General features: G+C 42.4%; 1 protein-coding gene across 14 annotated transcripts in view; it reads left to right on the top strand.

Annotated features, from left to right (window-relative positions):
• Positions 1-23,552, top strand: part of rap1gapa (RAP1 GTPase activating protein a) — a 343,293-nt gene that overhangs the window by 58,622 nt on the left and 261,119 nt on the right. For 11 of the 14 annotated variants that reach the window (XM_069918270.1, XM_069918269.1, XM_069918272.1 and 8 more), the window contains one exon: positions 6,676-6,781. The exons of 1 other annotated variant lie outside the window; for it this stretch is intronic. In XM_069918270.1, coding sequence (XP_069774371.1) covers positions 6,676-6,781 — 106 coding nt within the window. Of the gene's footprint in view, positions 1-6,675; positions 6,782-23,310; positions 23,439-23,552 lie in introns of those variants that run through there. 2 more of the 14 variants (XM_069918284.1, XM_069918288.1) reach the window with 2 other exon arrangements.

Raw genomic sequence — 23,552 nt, forward strand, 5'->3', positions numbered from 1 at the left:
TTTTTTTAAAAAAAAATTGAATCAAGATGTTCTTGTTGTTTAATCAATCATAAGGATTACAACTCAAATGCTTTATAGCTGTGTTGTAGCCAGAATATAGTGAGTATAGGGTACCTTGTTTTTCTCATCACTTTTCTCAATGCATTTGCTTATTTTGTAACTACTTCTTGCCTTGAATTTTCCTAACATTTGTTTTTTGTAATCATTTTTTATTTTTCACACTGTGAACCATATCAACCAAAATATATACAAGCATTTCTCATTAAATATACAGTGGCATTTTCTCCCTTCCCCCCCTCCCCCCACCTACCCTCCCTCCCCCCTTCCCACCCCCCTCCAAAACCAATAAATATTCAACATTTACAATACAATAAAACCATGAAACAATGTCATCACACAATGAAAAATAAACAAGAAAAATGTGTCATCTACTTTTACACACTGAATCAAGTCGTTTTGTCTTCTTATCATTTTAGGGGGTGGAGGTCTGAGGCAAGCCCTCTCTGTTATGTTCCATCTATGGTTCCCAAATTTGTTCAAATAATGTGACTTTATTTATTAAATTATATGTTATTTTTTCCAATGGAATACATTTATTCACTTCCATGTACCATTGCTATATTCTCAGGCTCTCTTCCATTTTCCAAGTTAACATTCTACATATTTTTGCTACTGCTAAGGCTATCATAATAAATCTTTTTTGTGCTTTATCCAATTTGAGGCCTAATTCCTTACTTCTTATGTTACTTAGAAGAAAGATCTCTGGATTTTTTGGTATGTTATTTTTTGTGATTTTATTTAATATCTGATTTAGATCTTCCCAAAACATTTTCACTTTCGTACATGCCCAAATTGCATGTACTGTTGTTTCCGTTTCCTTCTTACAGTGAAAACATCTATCTGATGATGTTGGATCCCATTTTTTTTAACTTTTGGGGCATGATATATAACCTGTGTAACCAATTATACTGTATCATGCGTAATCTTGTGTTTATTATATTCTTCATAGTTCCAGAACATAACTGTTTCATGTTTCATTTTTTATCTTTATGTTTAAATCCTTTTCCCACTTTTGTTTAGGTTTATAGTTTATTTCATCATTTTCCTTATCTTGCAGCTTAATTAACATATTAGTCATAAATCTTTTAATTATCATTGTGTCTGAAATCACATATTCAAAGCTGCTTTCTTCTGGTAATCTCAGTCTATTTCCCAATTTATCCTTTAAATAAGCTTTCAGTTGATGATATGCAAACATTGTATCATGAGTTATTCCATATCTGTACTTCAACTGTTCAAATGTTAATAAATTATTTCTCAAAAAACAATTTTCTATTCTTTTGATTCTTTTTCTCTCCCATTCTCTAAAGGAAAGGTTATCTATTGTAAAAGGGATTAGTGGGTTTTGTGTCAATAACAATTTTGGTATTTGGTAATTCATTTTTTTCCTTTCTAAGTGGATCTTCTTCCATATATTAAGTAAATGATGCAATACTGGTGAGTTTTTTTATATTGCACCAGCTTTTCATCTCACTTATAAAGTATATGTTCTGATATCTTCTCCCCTATTTTATCTAGTTCTATCTTAGCCCACTCTGGTTTTTCCCTTGTCTGGTACAAATCTGATAAATACCTTAATTGTGCGGCTCTATAATAATTTTGAAAGTTTGGTAACTGCAAACCACCTTGGTTATATGTCTCTGTTAATTTATCTAACGCTACCCTTGGTTTCCCCCCCTTTCCACAAGAATTTCCTTATTATTCTCTTTAGTTCATTAAAGAATTTTTCTGTTAAAGGAATTGGTAACATTTGAAATAAGTATTGTATCCTTGGGAAGACATTCATTTTAATGCAGTTTACCCTCCCTATCAATGTTAGCAGTAATTCTTTCCAATGTTCTAAGCCTTCCTGCAATTAGTGGCTGATAATTTAGTTTGTACAAGTGGCTTAAGTTATTATCTAACCAGATACCTAGGTATCAGATTGCTTATGTTTGCCATTTAAATGGTGATTCTTTTTTAAATTCTGTTTAATCCGCGTTACTCATTGGCATCACTTCACTTTTATTTGCATTGATCTTGTACCCCTATATTTCTCCATACTCCTTCAATTTCTTATGAAATTCTTTTATTGATATTTCTGGTTCTGTTAAGAATACTATGATGTCATCTGCAAATAAACTGATTTTTACTCCTTCTCCTTTATTTTTATCCCTTTTTGTTTTATTTTCTGTTCTTATCAGTTCTGCCAATGGTTCTATTGCTAAGGCGAACAATGAGGAGGATAATGGACATCCCTGTCTAGTTGACCTACTTAATTTAAATTGGTTTGATACATATCCATTTACTGTTACCTTCACCAACGGTCCATTATATAATGGTTTAATCCAATTAATATATTTTTCTGGTCGATTGAATCTCTGTAATACTTTAAATAAATAGTTCCATTCTACTCTGTTCCGTTCCTCTTCTTGCAATTTTGGCAGTTCAATTTTAGCTAAAAACTCTTAATTTTTATCATCTTTCCCCTTTTTCACAGTTTGGTATAATTGTTCATAAAAAATCTCTCCCTTAAATGTACCCAATACCTTTGCCTCCACAACCATCTGTGGCCACAGATTCACCACCCTCTAGCTAAACAAATTTCTCTGCATCTCTGTTGTAAGTGGACACCCTTCAATCCTACAGTTGTAGTGTTGAAGAGACTTCTGGATAGACACTTGAATATGGAACATGTGCAGGCAGCAGAGTTTTACCGTAATTTTAGTTTGGTATGGACACGTGGATCGAAGGTGGGCTTCTTCCTGTTAGAGTACTTTCTTTGTTCTTAGGGGTGGTTCTCATTCTTCCCTTGACTGGGTTTCTAGAATGAGGAGTCATAGTCTCAAAATAAGAGTGTAGCCATCAGGATAGAGTAGAAGAAATGTTTTCATTCAGAGGAGGCTCAGTGGAAGCTTATCGATTTTTGAATATGAAGATTAGCCATAATGTTATTGAATGGTAGAGCAGGGATGATGGGCTGATTGGCTTGCTTGCTGCTTCACGTTATTACTATCTTAAACCTGTCTTCTTTGTGGGGCATGTAAACCTCAATACCCCAGGTGTTGAACAGCTTGGTGCTCCAAAGTATATCTGCTTTGAAAACCAGTACTTGGTTGCTGACAGGGGAGGGGGGTGGCAGGGGGATTTGCAAAGGTGAGAGCCCTGTGGGGGGGGGGGGGGGGGTTGCAAGGTAGACAGGAAGACAGAGTTCATCAGGTATTGGAAGCATAAAGACCAGAACCTCAAGGGTCAGACTGGATTTGGATAATGGGGGGGGGGGGGGGGGGGGGGAAGCAGAGCGGGGTGAGCGTGGATGTGTTGTTTGTGAGCTCATCTTTATAATGAGGGCAGGAGGCCCACAATGAGAAGAAAATTGTAGTTCAAATTGGCCAAACACATTGATGTTTGTGATGAAACCTTTGTTGTGGATGATGGGTTTGTTCAATTAGTTTGATTTACATTTTCTCTCTGACCTGACAGTATTTGAACATTGTGGTGATATGTAATTACACCACTAGGTCACCAGGGGTCATCCCAGTGACCTTGTATATAAAGCAGTCCAGAGCTACAGCCTAGCCTTCCACGTTTGTCTTGCAGAGGGACAAGAACTCTTAGTTTACATATTAGTTTATTAAATTGTACTGACAATAACCACACCAGCAATGTGAGTATAAGACAGCTTTAATACAGTCACCTGCATTCCACTCTGAAATTCATGATCATTTCCAACTCTTATCTCCTTTTTCTAGATCTTTCTAGACCTGAAATTAGAATAAAATTTTGCCAATTAAACTTTGGAAAAGTAAGCTCTATATATTACTTTAAATTGCAATAATGAATGTTAGGCACATAAAGAAAATGAATTAACCAATTTCAAAATAGAATCCCATGTAGAATCAGAAAATTTGTGTTGAAAATCTTGCTCCCATCATTTCTTAGTCATTTCTTAGTCGTCAATAATAATTCTTAAGAACTGATATCAACTTTTTGGTATTTGGTTTAAGATTATAAATCTTCTCGTATCATCTTTAATTCCAAATCTTGAGAGAGTTTTAATGTCAAGGAATTAAAAAAGCTCCTTATCTATAAATATCTTAAAAATGTTTTGTTATTTTAAAGATAAAAGATAATTGTTCAAAATAGCCCAAATTTTGGTCAATAAAAAGATTGGATACTAAAAAAGCACCATTGACAAAAACCAAAATCTTGTACCAAAGGTAGGAAAAAAGTGACTAATTAATAAAAATCTGTGGAATCCAAAATGCTTTTTAAATTGAAACCAAATCCTCAAAGTATGTTTAACAACAAAATTATCAATTCATTTAGAAGCAGAAAAGGGTAATGGAATTCCAACTATCGAAATGAAGGAATCAATTTCCAGATTAATCCAATTAATAACATCCTTTCTGTCCTTATGATGAATCCATAATTTAATATTATCTAATATTAGCTGCCCAGTAATATAATCTAAAATCAGACAACACCAATCCCCCTTTCTTTTTAAGATTTTGAAGTAAAGGTACATTATTTCAAATGTTTTGGTCATGTTCCTTGCTTTCCAGTTATTGGGAAAGTATCTTTCATCCCTGTCTTTAGTTTGTAATGTTAATTTGGTTCCTAATCCTTTTCTTGCCCTACTGGAGTAAGTAAGTCAGCTGACTTAATTTTGTCTGGGCCTCAATCCCATGGAGTTGCCTTTGTCCTTTTTGCCAGAACACCTATACATGTGCCCCTCCTACACATACTTATGACACTTATGTGATGGCACACTTGATTCTGGAAAAAAATTAGATGCTCTACTAAAGTAATGAAATCTAACTTTTTTAATTTATAGGGCTCTTTCCTTGATTATTTTCAGAGTTTATAAGATTGTCAGATCCCATTTTGCAGTTTGGTGGTCCTTTCTTTCATACATTAATGAATTTTATGTCTAATCGTAATTTTCCAAAGGAAGGGTTAGATCATTAGAATAGTTTTTGCTTTATATAGATGTTGTTTTTTTGTCTCCTTTATAGGTTGCTTACAGTGATCTGTTTATATAGTTCATATATAAATATATATATGTACATAAAACAATAAAAATATTGGAAAGAGATTTTCCTGTTGATATTCCCGACAATCACAAATACCTCAATCACACCTCCTCCCACTGGTCCTTCAGGAAGGATGTCAACCCTCCCTTCCAGTTTCTCCACCTTCACCTCATCTGCTTTCAAGATGAAGCCTTCCACTCAACTGAGGCCAATGCAGCCACCTCCTGCATTTCCTCTGTTTCTCTGAGTTTCTCTCTCCAAACAGAACAGGTTTCTCTCATCCTCACCTTTCTCCCCACCACCATCCGCATTCAGCACATCATCCCCCATCATGGGTGGCACAGTTAGAGTAGTGGTTAGCACAATGTGACTGGGGTCTGTAAGAAGTTTATACGTTCTCCCCAAGTCTGTGTGGGTTTTCCCAGGGGTCTGAGTCTCATCTTCAAAACATACCAGGTCAATTAGGCAGCATGGGATTGTGGGTCAAAAGGCGTTGTTACTGTGTTGCATGTCTAAATGTATACATTTAAATTTAAACAATTTAAAATTTATGTCAGCTGTAACTGGATCCCTCCACCATATACATCTACCTTTTCCCCCTCCACTGGGATCACTCTCTCCAAGACTCCCTTGCCTGATCATCCTTCCCCACCCACCTCTCTGTGATGCCTGGTGCTTTCCCCATAACCCGAGGAGGTGCCACACTTGCTCCTCACCTCCTCCCTCACAACCATCCAGGGACCCAAACAGCACTTCCATGTGAGGCCAAGATTCATGGGCACCTCCTCCAACCTCATTGATTTCATGTGGTGCACCTGGGGAGGCCAAACACAGACTTGGGTACTGCTTCACAGAGCATCCACACTCTGAGCTCCTGGTCATCCCAAGCTCCTGGTCGCTGCCACTTCAGCTCCCTTTCCCATTCCTGCACTACCTGTCAGTCCTGGCCTTCTCTGCCAGAATAAGGCCCAATGTTAACAAGAAAAACAACACCTCATATTTCCCCTGGTCAGTTCATAGCCCATTGATGTAAACATTGAGTTTTCTCATTATTTCTCCCTTTCTCACTTTTTTTGTTCCTTTTCCCACCCAGCCTCCCACTCATTCTCATCCCCACCCCTCTTTGTTTCCACCATCCTTCCACCCCCCCTCCCTCAGTTCCACCTGGTCTCTCTTTACCATTCTCAGCTTCCACACATCAGATCCCAGCATGGGTAGCCTTTCCCACTTCACTCTGTGTGACTCACTTCCCTCCAGAAGTTCCTCTTGCCTCTCTCTCCCTAATCTACTGCCTGTGTCAGTCATGTCTCAACTCTGCCACAGACGGCCCTGTCCCACCTGGTCCTCCTTACACCTGCATTTTTCCAGTCTCAGTGAAGTGTCTGTCCCAAAGCATAAACCATTCTTATTCTCCCACTGATGCTGCTTGACCCAGTGAGTTCCTCCAGCAGATTGTTTCTGTTTATTTTCATGTTTTTCTTGGAACTAGATTTTTCATCTAGAAATTCAGATTTATTTAACGACTTGAATTTAAATTTCTCAACTCCAAAATTCAAATTTGGTCCTGTAACATAAATACTTCATTGGTTTTGGTTTCCAGAACAAGGTGAAGGGAGGAACTATTGCCTGTGGATGAAAAGAGGGAGAGTCTGTCACCGAAATGCTTCATGGAGACATTTAGAGGGAATAGAGGATATGCATCATTTGTAAGCTACAGTTTTGTTTAATTTGACATCATATTGTGGCTGAAGGTCCTGTTCCCGTGCTGTACTTTTCGATGAACGATGTACACCTGAAGCATATTGCCTGTACAAACCTGGGAAATTCTTCTTTAAATTCTGAAGCTCATCTCACAGGGTCTGTGGTACAAATGTCATATGCAGCCCAGGTTTGCTGAAAACCTCGTCATGGCAATGGATGGCTAGTGAGAACCAGAGGGAAAACAAACAATGCAATAAATCCAAGTCAGGCATCAGAGAGTTGTTCCCCATTTTCAAGTGCGACAAATATGGAGTCCTAATGAAGTAACAAGATGAATCCCAGGAGGGCAAAGTGCTAAAAGAGCAAGAAAAGCCTTTTAATGTGACATCATTCTTTATCACATCAAGATTCTTTCTTTCATTTGGGGAATCTGGAGTGTGACAGCACTGATATGACTTGGGAGAATCTTCTCTCACCTGAGCACTTTTGTATGAAGGATTATTTGAGTTTTTATGATGGTTGTGTGTGGGAGAAGTCTTATGTACATTGCTGACATCTTCACTTATCACTGCAAGAGGTGGTTGTAGAATTCCTGCCACTGCCCATTTTACATAATATTTTACCCCACTAGTTCTTTATTACCACCAAGAGGATTTTTAAACTGGAGAAGCATAAGAACTGTAGATGTGGGAATGTTGCACAAACTGAGAGAAGCTGCAGGGTATCAGTGGGTCAGGCAGGGTCCGTGGAGAGAAAAGGGAAAATTGGTTACATTGAAAATGTTATCTGTGAACAAAGATCTGACATCAGTGGCTGGTTATTTCCACAAACAGATCAGTTTTTTTTTAAGACCATAAGACATAGGAGCATAAATAGGCCATTCAGCCCAGTGAGTCTGTCCTGCCATCAATCATGAGCTGATCCTTTTCCCCACTCAGCCCCACTGCCCGGCCTTCTCCCCATAATCTTTGATGCCCTGGTTAATCAAGAACCTACCAATCACTATCTTAAGTACGCCCAATGATCTGGCTTCCACAACCACCTGTTAGCAACAAGTTCCTTGCTCTCCAGCCAGTGGTGTTCCCCCAGACCTGCTTTGAGTTGGTTGCTATTAATGGCACGTTTGTTAATGACCCAAAGCTATTTCTAACCATAAGTAGAAAACAGCTTGTATTTAGAGGGATTTAGGCTAATTAAACAGATTGAGATCCATCTGTTGGTCCTGAGTCACTATGGATCAATTTGCAAAGAAGCTATAAACAAATAGATCACGGAAAATTTGGTTATTTTATTTTTTTTCTGCAGGATGTGGGTGATGTTGGGAAGGCCAGCGTTTATTGCCCAGACTCAATTCCCTTTGACAAAGTGCTGAAGCACCTCCTGGAACATGGAACAGAGCAGTACAGCCCAAGGTTCATTCCGATACCACACCCCCGCCCCCACTACACCCCATTCACCCCAAATTCTCCCCCCTACAGCATATACCCACCCCACAGTCTCCCCCATCACACTGCATGGTCCCCTACACCCAATCCCTTCATACCTCATAGTCTCCCCTGAACACCCTATTCCCCCCCACCCCACAGTCTCCCACCCCACACTGCAGGTCCTCTACACTCCATCCCCTCACACCCCATGGTTTCACCCCGTATCCTATCCCACCCCAACCCACAGTCTCCTCCACCACACTACATGGTCCCCCAAACCCCTTCTCCCCACCACACTGCATGGTCCCCAACACCCCTTCCCCCCAGTCTCACCCCAACCCCACAGTCTCCCTGCCACAACCCACATTCTCCCCCCCCACCCCATGGTCCCCCTTCACCCCATCCCCCAACCACAATCATGGGCCCACACACCTCACAGTCTCTCCCCCACACCCCAACCCCCATCCCACAGTCTCCCCCACCACACCACATGGTCTCCCCCTATACCCCATCCCCTCACACTCCATAGTCTCCCTCAACCCTTCTGGTTCCACCCACACCCCACTACCCCCACACCCCATACCTCAATCCCCCACACCCCATACCTCAATACCCCACACCCCATACCTCAATCCCCCACACCCCACTACCCCCACACCCCATACCTCAATCCTCCACACCCCGTACCTCAACCCCCACACCACAGTCCCCCTCTTACACAACACTCTTCCCTACATCCCACAGACCAATCCTACACTTCATGGTCTCCTCCTACACCCCATGACCCCACACCTCAGTACACCCCACTCCTCGAACACCAAATGCCCCTCTATGTTTACGTATCTGTCTTGAACGCCACTGACAAATCTGCTTCCATCATTCCCCCAGCAGTCTGTTGCAGACCTCCATTGTTACCCAAACCTACACCAGCCCCCTAACATCTCCTCTATTGCATTGGGGCTGCTTCCTGCATCTGTGCAGAACTTCTCACTTTTATCAATTTTGTTGCTGACCGCTACCTGGCTCTGAAATTCACAAACCATTTCTGACACTCGAAGTCACTGTTTCTGACTCCAACAGCTCCCTCAACCTCACCCCCTCCCACCCTGCCCTCTGCAGGAATACCATCCCCATCTCCCAGTTTCTCCACCTCCACCGTATTCAAGATTCAAGTGCTCTCAAGAGGAATTCTTCTATTCAAGCAACATGGCTTCCCCTTCAACTGTAGTCAATGAGCTATCTCCCACATTTTCTCCATTCCTCAAAGTTCCACTCATCCCCCCGCCCCTCCCCAAATAGAACAGGGAGGGAGTTCCTCTGGTGAAGCCCAGTTTTCATGAAGCTTCTGGCCAGGAAAGTTGATCATTTTTTTTACAGCCCAACATCTTGTTTATATACATACATATGGAGGACCAAGAGTTTTATCAGGATTCAATGTTCTGCAAGATAGTGTTAACCAGGGAACTGGGTAAGAGTTAAATATTACTCAGGATGCCTTGAGAAGGTTACATCCTTCTCTTGAGAGAGTTGGTTTGAGGGCAGCCTTTCTAACAGCACTACGCTGGGAGAATTGTGTTCAAGTCTCTGGAGAGGCACTTTACCCCCAAGTCCTTCTGAATGAAAGGTAGGAGAGCTCCTCACAAATCAAGAGGATTTTAAAGTTTTAGGAATGTCTGCTTACATCACACATGTCAAACTCAGGCCCGCAGGCCAAATTTGGCCCGTGATATAATTATATTTGGCCCGCAAAATCATATCAAATATGTATTACAGCTGGCCCGCTGGCGGCCGCGCCAGTATAGTGCATGCACAGCTAATACTACAAATCCCAGAATGCTTTGCAAATGCATTGGCGCCGGCCCGTCAGCCTGCTAATCGCCCCCACCGCCTGTTTACTTTCATTAGCATCTGCGACCTGTCGCCCAACTCACATATAATAAACCCCTTACAAAAAATGGTCAAACGAGAGACAGAAAACAGGACCTTTCAAGACAGGTGGGAGGGAGACTATATGTTTATCATTTTAAAAGACAAACCTGTTTGTCATTGAAGCAAGTTGTTATTTTATTGACTTGTTGGCTTGTGAAAAAAAAACATTTAAAAGGAGCTTAAAGGCTAGAGAGAAATATTATTTATTGAATATTTTATTTCTCATTTGTTAATGCTTCTTCTGGAAAGAGTTTAACCAAAACTATTATTAAACATTTATTTTAATAAGAAAAAGTTTAACGTTACATATGTTGAATGAAGAGAAAACATGCCGAGGTTGTTGAAAATTTTCAATAAATATTTAGTTTGGCCCACGACTTAGTCCAAGTTTTTAATTTTGGCCCTCTGTGAATTTGAGTTTGACACCCCTGGCTTACATTCAATTATTCCTACAACTTGAGGAGTTAGTTTGTCTCCTCTTTTATGGAGCAATATTCTTTATTTCTGTTGTGTTTCATCTTTCTCTTGAAACCAAATGTTCCCACTGATCTGCCCCGGTGGTATACCATACCGGAAGTTTGGGCACACCCTCTGAATGTATTCCTCCCTTTGAAATGAACTCTTATGCAGAGTTCTAGCATTGCTGGCTCGTTGAGTCATCACAGGTCTAAAAGATCACCGTGCATCTCTGATACTTTTTGATATTTACAAATAAAGGGCAGAGGATTTCGTCAATCATCTTATTTTACAGCTGATGTGGATTTTGCACTAATGTGGGGAAAAGATTGGCAACAACATTGATGCCTTGTGGATACAATTTGCACAAGAAGAGGTGAGCCTTTAATCCAAACTCCCTCATACACATTCTAACCCAGTGAGTTTGAGGCCCTGATGCTACAGAATCAAAATCAGAGTTTATTGTCGTGAACATGTCACGAAATTCATTGCTTTCTGGCAGCACTGTAGTGTAAATATTGACATAAATTACTTTTTTAAAGTAAATTAGTGCAAAAAGAAGAGAAAGTGAGGCTGTGTCTGTGGTTCATAGTCCTTTCAAAAATCTGATGGCAGAGGGGAAGAACCTGTCCTTGTAACACTGGGTGTTTGTCTTCAGGCTCCTGTACCTCCTTCCTGATGGTAGCAGTGTGAAGAGAGCATGGCCTGGGTGGTGGGGGTCCTAGAGGATAGAGGCTGCTTTCTTATGACACCGCCTTTTGTGGGATGTCCTCAATGGAGTGGAGGCTGGTGCCTGTGATGGAGCTGGCTGTATTCATGACTCCCTGTAGGTTTTTCCTGTCCTGAGCATTGAAACCTCCATTCCTGAGGTGATGCAACCCATTAGAATGCTCTTCATTGTACATCAGTAAAAATTTGCAAGTCTTTGGTGACATACAGATATTATTCCATTCTTTTTCCAACACCAACATACTATCTGTTGACACATTTACTATTTCTTCTTATAATACCATCTGCAAATGTGCAACAAATGTAGAGCCCAGTTAAATAATTCCTGCCTTATTATAAAAGCCTCATCTCCTTCAGATTTATTATTTATCAACTGGACGTTGGTCAATTGAAATGGGTCTTTAAGCATAATTTATTATTTAAAAATGAGACAATATTAATTACACCATTTGATTACAGCAATAACATACAGGGAGGTCTATTTCAGGGGCATCTGAACCAGAGGGCATGTACTAGGTTGGTCAGGCTGTGACCGCAGTGTGACTGTGAAACTGCTGGTGTGTCAATGAGTCAGTGAGCTGTGACTGTTTTAAAAACTCAGCCAGTCTCGCAGCACCCATAGGAGGTAAAGATATATTTCTGACATTTTGGGCCCCTTCCTCAAGTATGAGATAAAAGCAGGCAGGGGGCCTGTATTAAAAGGCTGGTGAAAAGGGAAGAATGGGAGGGGAGGAGAACAGACCAACAGACAAAAGGTGTTCATTGGGTTTGATAGTAGGACAGGTGAGAATTGATTGGGGGTTTTGCTTTTGGCTTTGTGAAAGGAGGGTGAAAAAGGAAGGGAGAGGAAAGAGAAGATGGAGGGTGGGGTGGCTAACCGAAACTGAAGGTTGAAGTTAATGCCATCTGGTTAGAGGTTGCCAAGATGGAATATTGGGTGTTGTTCCTCCAATTTACCTCTTGTGGACACTGCAAGTCAGGCTGAGTTCCTCCAGCATTTCTGTTTCTTTATAACAATCCCACCACCTGAAGATTTCTGTGTTTCGAGCTGTGACTGACATTCTCCTCCTAATCAAGGCGAATATCCTTAAACCTTTCCATTCACACTACACAATACAGTTGAATGCTGGAAAGAAATGAGACTTTCACCTGAAATAGGTGCTGAGTGTAGCAAGTGCGACTTGGCTTTAAGGAAATGTTACTGAGGTTTGATCCCCATTCTGACTGTTACAAAAAGATCTGCACTTTTCAGACAACAGCTGACCACAAGAAGCAGGTCAATAATTTTGGCTGGTTTCCTGGTGGCTGGGTGAAGTGTGAATGGAGTCACCTACAGGCATTAGGTGGCTATTGAGCTGCACGCTCAGCACCAAGTCTGCTGATTGATGGGGTGGAGAGAGCAGGTACCAAGAACATGGATAAAATTGATGTTTACTGCCAGGATAGATGGTTCTAGAACTAGAGGGTATGGGTTTGGGGAGAGAGTAAAGAAGGGTCTGAGAAGCAACCTTTCACTCAAAGGGTGACCTGTACCCAGAAAGAGTTGCTAGAAGGAGCTGTCGAAGTTGGTCAGATATGTGAATAAGAAGAATATGGATCAAGTGCAGGCAAATGGAAAGATCCCATAGGAGCTGGGCTGAAGGAATTGTTCTATGCTGAATGACTCTATGAGTGGCCTTTTTAAAAAAATGAAAATTATATCTCTAGTTAGGCCTCATAGTCACTGCTCTGAGTATGCAGCACTCCTTGCTGTATCGTGAGCTAATCGCCTCAAGACTTTAAATCCAGGTTATATTTTAAATAGTTAAAATATATATCGATGAAGACATCAGGAAACTTCCCACACTGGGTGCTGGCAGTGGGAAGTGCCTAGGCCAATGTTCAACATGAACACTTCAAAATGTGTGTTTACACATTAAAAAAAAACCATAAATCAACTCTTGATAGCGGTGCCTACAATCTGGCACTTACTGTGTTTTAATGATTCGTACTAAGTGACACTGGGCCATAGAGGATGGATTCCTTTCTCAATTCCAAGGCTTGAAGCATGAGTTGAAGTTGGTTTCCTAGAGATACACTCTGTTAGGCAGTGTGAGGTGAGGAACCCATGAGGGCTATGGGCTGCTGGAGACTGGGTTGAAACTGGCTGAAGGGGTACTAGGTATCGGAACTGGGATACGAAAGAGTGGCAAAAGCGCTGAAGGGTTCCTGACTGTGTCAGAGGTTTGCACTGAAGCTCAGGTTGCCATTGGTTTGGAATGGTGTAGAGGCTGCAGGAGTGTTGGAGGTGAATCTATGAACACGGTGACTCTGGGGTGACTCTCTTTAGCTTTTCTCTCTCTGACTGTAAGAGGAGCTTCAGGTAATTTTTGTCAATGGCAAATCTGTCTACCTTACAGCAGTTTTATGTAATATGACACGGTTTTAATATATGACAATAAATTGAATCTTGAAGCTATGTTACAGAAAAGTGCACATTCTGAATGGTAAATGGTGCATGAAACATCAAAGCTGTGAATGAGTAATTTATTGCAAAAGAACAAAGACATAGCAAAGCTTTATAGAATAGTTTGGCCTGTGTTTGGCAAGAAGGAGGAGTCCAACACTGGTTGTATGCCTGAGGCAAAGTATTGACTACGTCAATATCTAAGCTTGTATGATGCATGTTTAAATAAGCTGGTTAGTTCTTCAAGCAATGACAACAATTGGCCCTGTATGAAAGTCAAGATGCTGAGAATATGAAATAAAAATAGAGGAACACTCAATGAGACAGGCAGCATCTGGGGAAAGAGAAACAGTTCATACATCAGGTCGAAAGTCCTTTATCAGATGGAGATACATAATTGGGTGACATGGGATTCACTGGCTGGAATCAACTTCTACCATGTTATGAACAAAGTTTTAAAAGTTACGAGAGGCAGAGATAGAGGAAAGGAACAGAATCTTTTCCCCATGGTAATTATATCAAAAAGTAGGCAGATGGTTAAGGTGAAGTGGTGTTTTAAAGGGGATCTGAGGGGTTTTTGTTTCACACCTATCGATATCTGAAACTCTTTGCCAGAGGAGGTAGTGGAATCAGATATAATCGCTTTGTTGGGAAATATTTAAACAGTTATTAAAAAGACAAGATATAGAATAATACAGTTCTAATGTGGGCAAATGTGATTACTGTAGGTGGGAAACTGGTCAACATGTACATGATGGACCAAAGGCCAGTCTTTGTGCTTTATGACCCCAAGATTTTATGTCTGAGAAAGAAGTTGGCTTTTCATTGTGTTGAGGTGGGGAAGGAAGGAGGGAGGGAGGGAGCGAGGTGGAAAGATATGGGAAAAGGGAACATTTGGGTGTTTCCAGCATTTTATGTTTCCCAGGTTATGACCATCCCTGGCAATCTATCTTCCACAGATCTTACAAAATTGGTGTTCAAAGTGAAAAGCACTACAACTCCACAGGCTTTGAATGAAATTGGGCAATAAAATAAGTCATTGCTGTAGTAAATGCAGCAGCTACCTTCTGCACAGCAAGATCGCCAAAAAAATACACCCAGTGTTTTAGTCATGTTTGTTGAGATACATTCAAAGATCACCTTACACCATTTACGGTACCTGCAACATCTGAGAACTCTAATGTCTGCAAGTCTTTGGAGCTTTCTCTTTGTTAGCCTCCAGTCTGTCTTGGCTTGAGAATTTCACCCTCTCTTCCTACTGATATATTCATTCAACATGGATTGTAATTGTACCCACTTCTACAGCATCCTCTTACATCTCATTCCAGGTACGGACCACCCTCTGAGTTAAAATGTTGCCCCTCATGTGCCCCTTAAATCTCTCCCTATAAACCTATGCCCTCTACTTCTGGAACCGTCTACCTTGAGGGAAAATCTGTGAGCATTAATTTTTATTTATGCCCTTCATGATTTTATAAACCTCCTTTCTTTTTGAGATGATGATCCCTGGTTCTAGACATGCCAGGGGAATATTAACCAATAATAGGCCTGGTTACAAATGACATGCCGTCATGGTTGGGAGCTTTACAAATTAAACACAGTTTCCAGTTCATGAATAGAAATAAATGGTCAATGTGGCAACCACCCGACTTCTCAGTGAGGACCCCCCTCCAATTCCCAAGAGGACAGAAGAAATAGAGACCCCATAGAGAATAGTTCCAAGGTAACTGTGTCCTTTTGTTCAATTTCCCTGTAACTTGGTTTAAACTTTGATCACACATAAAAACTAATCATCTCCATCATAACACATGAGCTTTGTACATTTATAAATACAGGAGATTCTGATTGTCATGGAAGTAAAAGGCCAACTATTTCAGTTCCACGCCCCACTTCCATACTCGCATGTCTGCCCATGGCCTCATGTACTATCCCACCAAGACCACCCATAAATTGGAGGAACAACACCTGATTTTCCATCTGAGCACTCTCCAGCCAGATGGCATTAACATTGACTTTTATGGTTTCTGCTAACCTGCTCTCCTTTCCCCCTCCTTCCCTTTCCCCTGTCAGCTCTCACCCCCTTCCCTCTCTATTCACCCAGTCATCCCCCCTCCCCTTTGATCGTTTATGTCCCTTCCTTCCCTTCTCCATCTATCACCTCCTATCTTTGTGCCCCCCTCCCCCCTTACTCTTATGTTCGGACACATGCTGATATTTTTCCATATCTTGATGAAGGGCTCAAGCCTGAAAAGTTGGTTATTTATTTTTATCTTTGCTATATAAAGTACACTGTTGGACCTGCTGAGTTTCTCCATCTTTGTGTTTTAATTGTGAAACTGAGACCTTGCCACAGTGCTGAGCTATCCAGGAATTTGCAGCTTGATTGGGAAGGAGAAAGATCCTGCTTCAGGTGGATGGGGTATTCCCTGCACCATACACTTGGAGTTGCTGATATGACAATGACCAACCTGGGAATTCTCTGGATTTGCAGGAATTTCCAACATCAGGGACTTTGGTCATAGTGGGCCAGCAGATTGCCTGTATTATTGGAAGTGAACTCCAGCAATACGCCATGAAGGACCTGACTGATAGAAATCTGATTTTACACAAATTATCCCATACTTTAAAACCAATTTTCAGGCCAGTCATGAGGACAATTAAATGTTTATTGTAATCATGAATAATTGGACACCATTAGTTTCATTATGGGGAGAGTGATAATGAAATGACAGAACTATGGCAGCATTTGTGGAGGTCAGTGCAGAAAACACGGAACCCCAGGGATTGCCCGAGTTAGAATAAATCTTCCATGAATCAGGTATGTTTGATGGGAATGCAGATTCCTGGACCCCAGTGAGTGAGAGGGAGGGAGGGAGGGAGGGAGGGAGGGAGGGAGGGAGGGAGGGAGGGAAGGAGGGCAGATCCCAGAGGGAGGGAAGGAGGGATGGCAGGTCCTGGAGGGAGGGAGAAAGGGAAGGAACTGGAGGGAGGGAGGGAGGGAAGGGAGATCCCGGAGGGAGAGAGTGCAGGTCCCAGAGGAAGAGAGGGATGGAGGGAGGGCAAGTCATGATGGGTGGGAGAGGTATGGGGTGTATCTTGTATCTTGATGATAAAAGGACATGGTTGTAGTTGAGGCCTGAGTTGTGCAGATGTTTCCCTGATGAGGGATAACATACATGCAGCTGGAGTCAGTAGTTAATCCAGGAGGTAGCGACTTCCTACTAGTTTCCTCTCCTCTCGAATGGGGCGCATTTCAAGAAGGCTCCTGGCCTGAGACCCAGCACCCAACTCAGTGGGGACCTTGGTGATGGACTAGCAGGATAGCGATGGAGTGTGAGGCAGAAACACCGTTTTAACCCCCAAGTACTCAAGAAGCTATTGGCTGTTCCTGAGAATGAGCTGAAGCCAGGAATGTGGCAAGATTAGCTGATGCAATCCCTGGGCATGCTTCCCCTTGGGGGGGATTGGGTGGGGAATTTGCACGCCTGCCTACATTCTGCTCATATTTTGTTGAAGAGCTCAAGCTTGAATCATTGGTTATGTTTCTTTGTTGGATAAGATACACTGTTTGACCAGCTGAGTTTCTCCAGCATTGTTTTTACACCTACACCTGATTCCTGTTTTTAACTCATTTACTGAACTGTTGGTTCCTTTCTGTGCTTCCTGCTTTATCGATGCCTCTGAAACCTGCTTTCTCTGTAGAATTCAATGGAAGCAAATACCTGACATGGAAGTCAGTGGATGTCTCTCCTGACATTATCACTGGCCACACACCTGAATGTTTCTCTTGAGCAGACACCTGACCCACTCCAAGGCCTAAGTTCACGCCTTTATAGTTCTCTCAGCAGAATGTTTCAGCTGTGGCCAGTTTGGGGAGAGATTGTGGTGATATGTAATGACACCACTAGGTCACCACGGGTCATCCCGGTGACCTTGTATATAAAACAGTCCAGAGCTGCAGTCTAGCCTTCCAGGTTTGTCTTGCAGAGAGACAAGACCTCTTAGTGTACATATGAGTTTATTAAAGCTGCCTTATACTCGCACTGCTGGTGCGGTTATTGTCAGTACAGAGATTATCTGGGTTTAAAAGCCTGGTGTAATACCTGTCCAGTTCCTTACACACCTTAGTCACCCACCTGTTGTGAAATTAAGGATCATTTTTCACATTTTTTCCAATTCGTCGGCACTCTCCCAGAACTCTAGTTTAAAATAAAACTACAAACAAGTGCCCGCTCTCACTGTTTTGTTCAACACCCAGGGATCCAGGCCACCTTGAAGAGGCAACTTGACTAAATTTTACACCCAGCAGTTTTTTTCCAAAACTTTACCCTCATCATAGGGGTTGTTCCAAATCCCTCCTTCCGACTGGTAGTTAGCCTGACTGTGGGATACCTGCAGTGGGGTCCACAAGAAGACTGATGCCAAGTATTGGTTTAATTATCTGTCATTATCTTGTTCTCTCTCTCTCTCTCTCTCTCTCTCTCTCTCTCTCTCTCTCTCTCTCTCTCTCTCTCTCTCCCTCTCTCTCCCTCTCTCTCCCTCTCCCTCTCCATCTCTCTGGTCCCCCACTTCTTTAGTTTCAACGTCTTCTCCATTTTATTTACCCTTGGAAGCTCTGCTGTTTATTTTGGTATTTGATTCCTTGTTAGCATTTTAGTGTCCCCAGTCCTCTCACCTATTGTGAGCTTCCCCACTTTGTCGGTTTTACCTTTTGATTGTGAACATTCTCCTTTCCCTCCTTTGTTTCCCACAGAATGTCCTTGGGATATATTTCTGCTGAGGACCATGAAATTTTGTCATGAATGTCAGCCACTACACATGTCCTAATCTTTTCTTTAGCCCACTTTCCTGGTCTATGCTACACACTCTAAACTTGTAAGCTCCTTTATTTAAGGTGAGGATGTTGGTTTTGGATGCACAATGATTGCCTTGGACTGCGACTGGAGCTCTATTAGCTGCAGCATGAGGGTGAACACCTCACATCCAAAACCAGGGTCCTCGACTTAAAGAAGGACAGTGATGTGGTATGGAGGAGGGGCAGAGGATAGCTGGTCATAGAGGGGCTGGGCTGAGTGGATGGTTTCAGATGCCCAGAGTTCGGCTGGTAGCTGCTATTTTTAAACAATGTCTTTTCTTTAAATGAACGGCAATATTATTGATAAGACAGCAAGATGGATGTTTAAATCTTGGATCCTTCTTGCTGTTTTTTGTGATGTTGCTCAAACCTCTTCAAATCAATCCAATGGAGTTAAACCAATGTCTTTCTGCACTTTCAACCAATCACTAATAGAACATTACAGCACAGTACAGGCCCTTCAGCCCTTGATGATGTGCTGTCCTAGATATCCCTACCAAAAGGACTAAACCCTTCCTACCTCACAACCCCCTATTTTTCTTCCATCCATGTGCCTGACTAAGAGTCTCTTAAATGCCCCTCTGTTCCAGCCTCCACCACCACCCCTGGAAATGCATTCCAGGCACCCACATCAATCTGTGTAAAAACGAAAAAACATGACATCTCCCCTACACCCAAGTGATGCACAAATTTGAACCCCTGCCCCCTGCCTCAAATCTTCAGCCTTGCATCCATCTGCCATAATTTTCTATTGGTACCCTCTCTGGCGCGTGGCAAAGGCGGCAATCCCAAGATTACCACCCTTGAGGTCCTACTTTTCAGCTTCTTTCCTAACCATATTTTCCTTCTTCAGGACCTCATCACTACTCTTATCTATGTCACGTGAACAATGACTGGCTGCTCACACTCCCATCTGAGAATGCTGTGGACTCGATTAGAGCACCCCTTGACCCTGGCACCTGGGAGGCAACATACCATTCGGGAACCTCAAACTTGTGCACAGAACCTCCTATATGTTTGCCTAACCAATGAATCTCCCTCACCATAGCTCTCCTCTCCCTTCCTTTCTGAGCCAAAGGGCCAGATTCTGTACCAGAGATGTGACCGTCAGAACTTGTCCCTAGCTTGGATTGCCAATTCTGTCAGAGGAGATGATTTAAGCCTAATCATTAACTAGTGCCCGTTGAGCAAGGCCAGTATTTCATTGTGGATCTGAGTAAATAAGGGGTTGGAGAATTTACAAAGAAGGTGGCGGGGAAGCCTAAAGCTGGCCTTGACCGAGATCATTGTTTGCAAAGATGATTTGTTTGTCTTAACAATGTTCCCATTGGTCTGAAAGGCAGGAGAGAGAGATTAGAGATGGAAACGGGCGGCAAACAGATCTTTAGAAATGTTCAATGGTCCTTCTAAGAGTAACTGGAAACATTGAGGTCAAAATAGCGCAAAGACAGAATGAAAATCCTGAAGAGCCAATGGAGATGTGAGGAGACATTTCCAAAATGGTGGACTGCTGATGGAGGTCACATGGCTGGGTTGTATCTGGAGTTGAGCACCAACTCACTGACAATGATAGACAATCCTTGGATCTCAGAAGCTGCAGCAGCCAACACTGAGCTTGAGACAGCTGGCACAGATTTCCCCAAATCACTTGGCTGTGCCTGCCGCTGAACTATGTGCTCTGGGTCTTGTTAATGCCCCACCCTGGTAGCTTGGAGAGGCGATGTGACAGTACACACAGGAGGCATCAGCATTGTTGGATCACAGGCTGCATTCACTCATAATGCCTTCAGCGCATCCCTACTTGCAGTCAAATGATAGGGCTTCTCTGCCCCAGTTCCAGAAACCCAGCAAGGTGCTTGGTGCAGAGAGATCCAGCAAATAGCAAAGGCATACATGAGAAAGTAGATTTAATCAGAAATGAGGAGGAACTGCTTCCCCCAGAGAGCAGTGAAGCTGTGGTATTTCTACCCAATGAAGCAGTAGAGGCTGCCTCATTGAATGTGTTCAAGACACAGATAAGTAGGGAATTAAGTGTTATAGGGATCAGGGGTAAAGTGGAGTTGAGCCTATGGCCAGATCAGCTGTGATCTCATTAAAGCGTGGAGCAGGCTCGAAGGGACGGATGGCCAACTCCTGCTCCTGCTGTCACTTGTTAAAGTGAAGATATCATTAACCAGGACCAAGGGAGCCCACCACTCTTCTCGGAGGACTCAAGAGAGCAGATAGGACCTTGGTGCACTGTCTGATGACCTCTGACCCTGTCACCTTTCTACAGAAATCAGGAGCAAAAGGTCACAATCCCTCTAACCTGCCCTCTACCATTCACGAAGGTCATGGCTGATCTTCTGTAATATTGCAGGCGTCTTGCACAAACCTCTCCACACACCTGGGACTCAGAGGGAACTCCATACTCAATGAAATGTGTGAATGTTCCATTGACCATCCTAACCTCTGGACAGCTGAAATGGAAAGCAACGCCATAAAAACAGCAATACATTCAGAATTTGATCATTCACATTGATGGTGTGCTTGAACCAAGTAAAGTAAAAACTTCATTGAAAGAGTTATAATTGCTTCAGAAATATTTAATAAACAGATGTGTGGATTTTCCCACTGTCTCTTAATAACTGCAAATTTTAAGTAGCAGTTGGAATTGCCTGATAAAGCAGAACAAGAATGGAAATGTAATTTGATGAGGCAGTTTGGTCTATTACTGGAAGTCTTGACATTCACCCATCATCTGTTTTGGCTAGAAATGATTCATTAGCACTGATGAGTTTCCTCTATCTTGGCAGAATTGATGTTAAGCTGTTTTTTTTCAAAAGTGGCCCTTTGGTATTTGGGCATATTAGTGGGGTATGGGGAAAGAATCAAGCCGGCTTTCATCTTATTCCTATTTAACTTCATTTTATTACACAACAGGCACATAAAGCGAAGAATACAATACATCAAACGGTGTTAGAATCCATTAAGGTTTCAAGATTGAATGTATTTCTTTGTCCAGATCATAACTCGTAATTACAGTCTGCTGGAAGAACTCAGCAGGCCGAACAGACGTTTTGTGTCATAACCCTTGGCCACTCTTGTTCTCCCCTGCTGCGTGGTGTGGCTGTCAGATGAGGCGAGCATGGCTGACTAGAGGTCTCATGGAAACATGCAAAATTCTGACAAAAAGAGATCTCTGCCTTGCCATGCCATCTGACTCGGCCAGTAAATTTAATAACAACCAGGGCTTTAGCCTAGTACTGCTGGCCACACCTTAAACTGCCTATCCCAGAAGCTTTGGAATGTTCTCCCTAAATATTCCCAACCCTTTGGTAGCCAATGTTGCAGCTATATAAAGCTGTGATGAGGTCAAACCTGGGGAACTGTGTACAGTTCTGGCCACCTGATTAGGGCCACATGGTTGACATAGTGGTCAGCTCAGTGCTGTTACAGCGGCAGCAATTGGGACTGGGGTTTGAATCTGGTGCTGTCTGTAAGGCGGTTGTACATTCTCCCCGTGTTTGTGTGGGCTTTCCCTGGGGGCTCTGGTTTCCTCCCACTGTTAGAAGTGTACCAGGGGTGTAGATCAATTGGGTGTAATTGGGTGGCACAGATTCGTGGGCTGAAATGGCCTGTTACTGTGCTGTGCGCCTAAATTTAAAAATGAAAATGCAACTGGCCAAATGAAGAACAGGGAATGTCACATGGAGCTACAGTATAGAAGTCCCTTTGTTTGGCACCTGCCACAAGGCTGTTTAGAGAGGTATTTGGGAAACCAGCCTCTGCCAACATCTGAGGAATGAGATACAACCTTGTGTTCTTATCTGAAGTGATTTTGTAACCATTGCTCTTGAGTGAACAAGGACTGCATTGTGTGGATGGTGCACCCACTTCTTCTCTGGTGGTGAGGGAGGGAATGTTCAGGATGATAAGCATGACACCCATCAGGATTTCATCACACTCCTGACCTGTGCCTTGTAGGGCAAGAGGTAAGCTTGGCTGGCAACAGCCTCCATTGCCAGCTCTGCTGTGGGAAGAGATCTCCAGGTGGAGGGAGGAAAGATAACGGATGTATGGAGAAATGTGACATCTCTTGTAATCCTTAGCCCCTTTTCCACTGGGCACCTTATCCCAGGAAATAACTGGGTCAGGGTCCAGTGGAAAAAGAAAACTGTCAGCAAGCTGACTTCAAATGATGTCATTTCATGCAAGGCATGACTTCGGCCCCTACTCGTATCCCCAGCATTTTCTGTCACCAGTATGTTTCTAAAAACCAGTTGAAAAGGCACAGCAGAAAGTCACCCATTTCCAGTTGAAGGTAGAACACTCCATCCGGGGGATAAGTTGTGTCCCATTTAAGGGAGGCCCAGTGAAAATGGCACAAAGGGCTTCCTATCCATGGACACTGCCAATTAACTGGGATGCCAGTGGAAAAGAAGCTCTTGGGAATCCCTCACAGGACCTGCCCTTTGAGTGTTTGAGAAACCTTGAGATATTTTGCTCTGTTCAAAGTGCTCCATAAACATAAAGGATCAGGAGTTTTTAGTTATAGGTCTGTGGTAGAGGTCCAGAGACCTGGGCTATTGATTGAAGCTGGGAAATTTTAATTCTACTAGATACTGTATAATTAAAATAAAAACTAACAGTGAAACTCACGTGGTTTTGTAATAACCAATCCCATTGACTAATTCCCTCTTGAACAGGGAAGGCTGCATTTCGGGACATTTCAGATTGATGTCTCTTCATCTGAAGTGGGATTCGAGTCTTTTCTAGTTTGTCTTTGTCGTCAGAGACGGAAGCAGGAAAAGGCTCCCTGGACCTACACTGCCATTTAGGTATGTATATGAGGAAAATGTGCCCTTTTCACCTTTTTACTCTGTTAGGAAGGTGGATCACTATTATCCTCCGAAGGGCAATTAGGGATGGGCACCAATAAAACACCCATGTGC

This window comes from Narcine bancroftii, chromosome 2 (genome assembly GCF_036971445.1).
Source record: "Narcine bancroftii isolate sNarBan1 chromosome 2, sNarBan1.hap1, whole genome shotgun sequence".
NCBI classification, from domain to species: Eukaryota; Metazoa; Chordata; class Chondrichthyes; order Torpediniformes; family Narcinidae; genus Narcine; species Narcine bancroftii.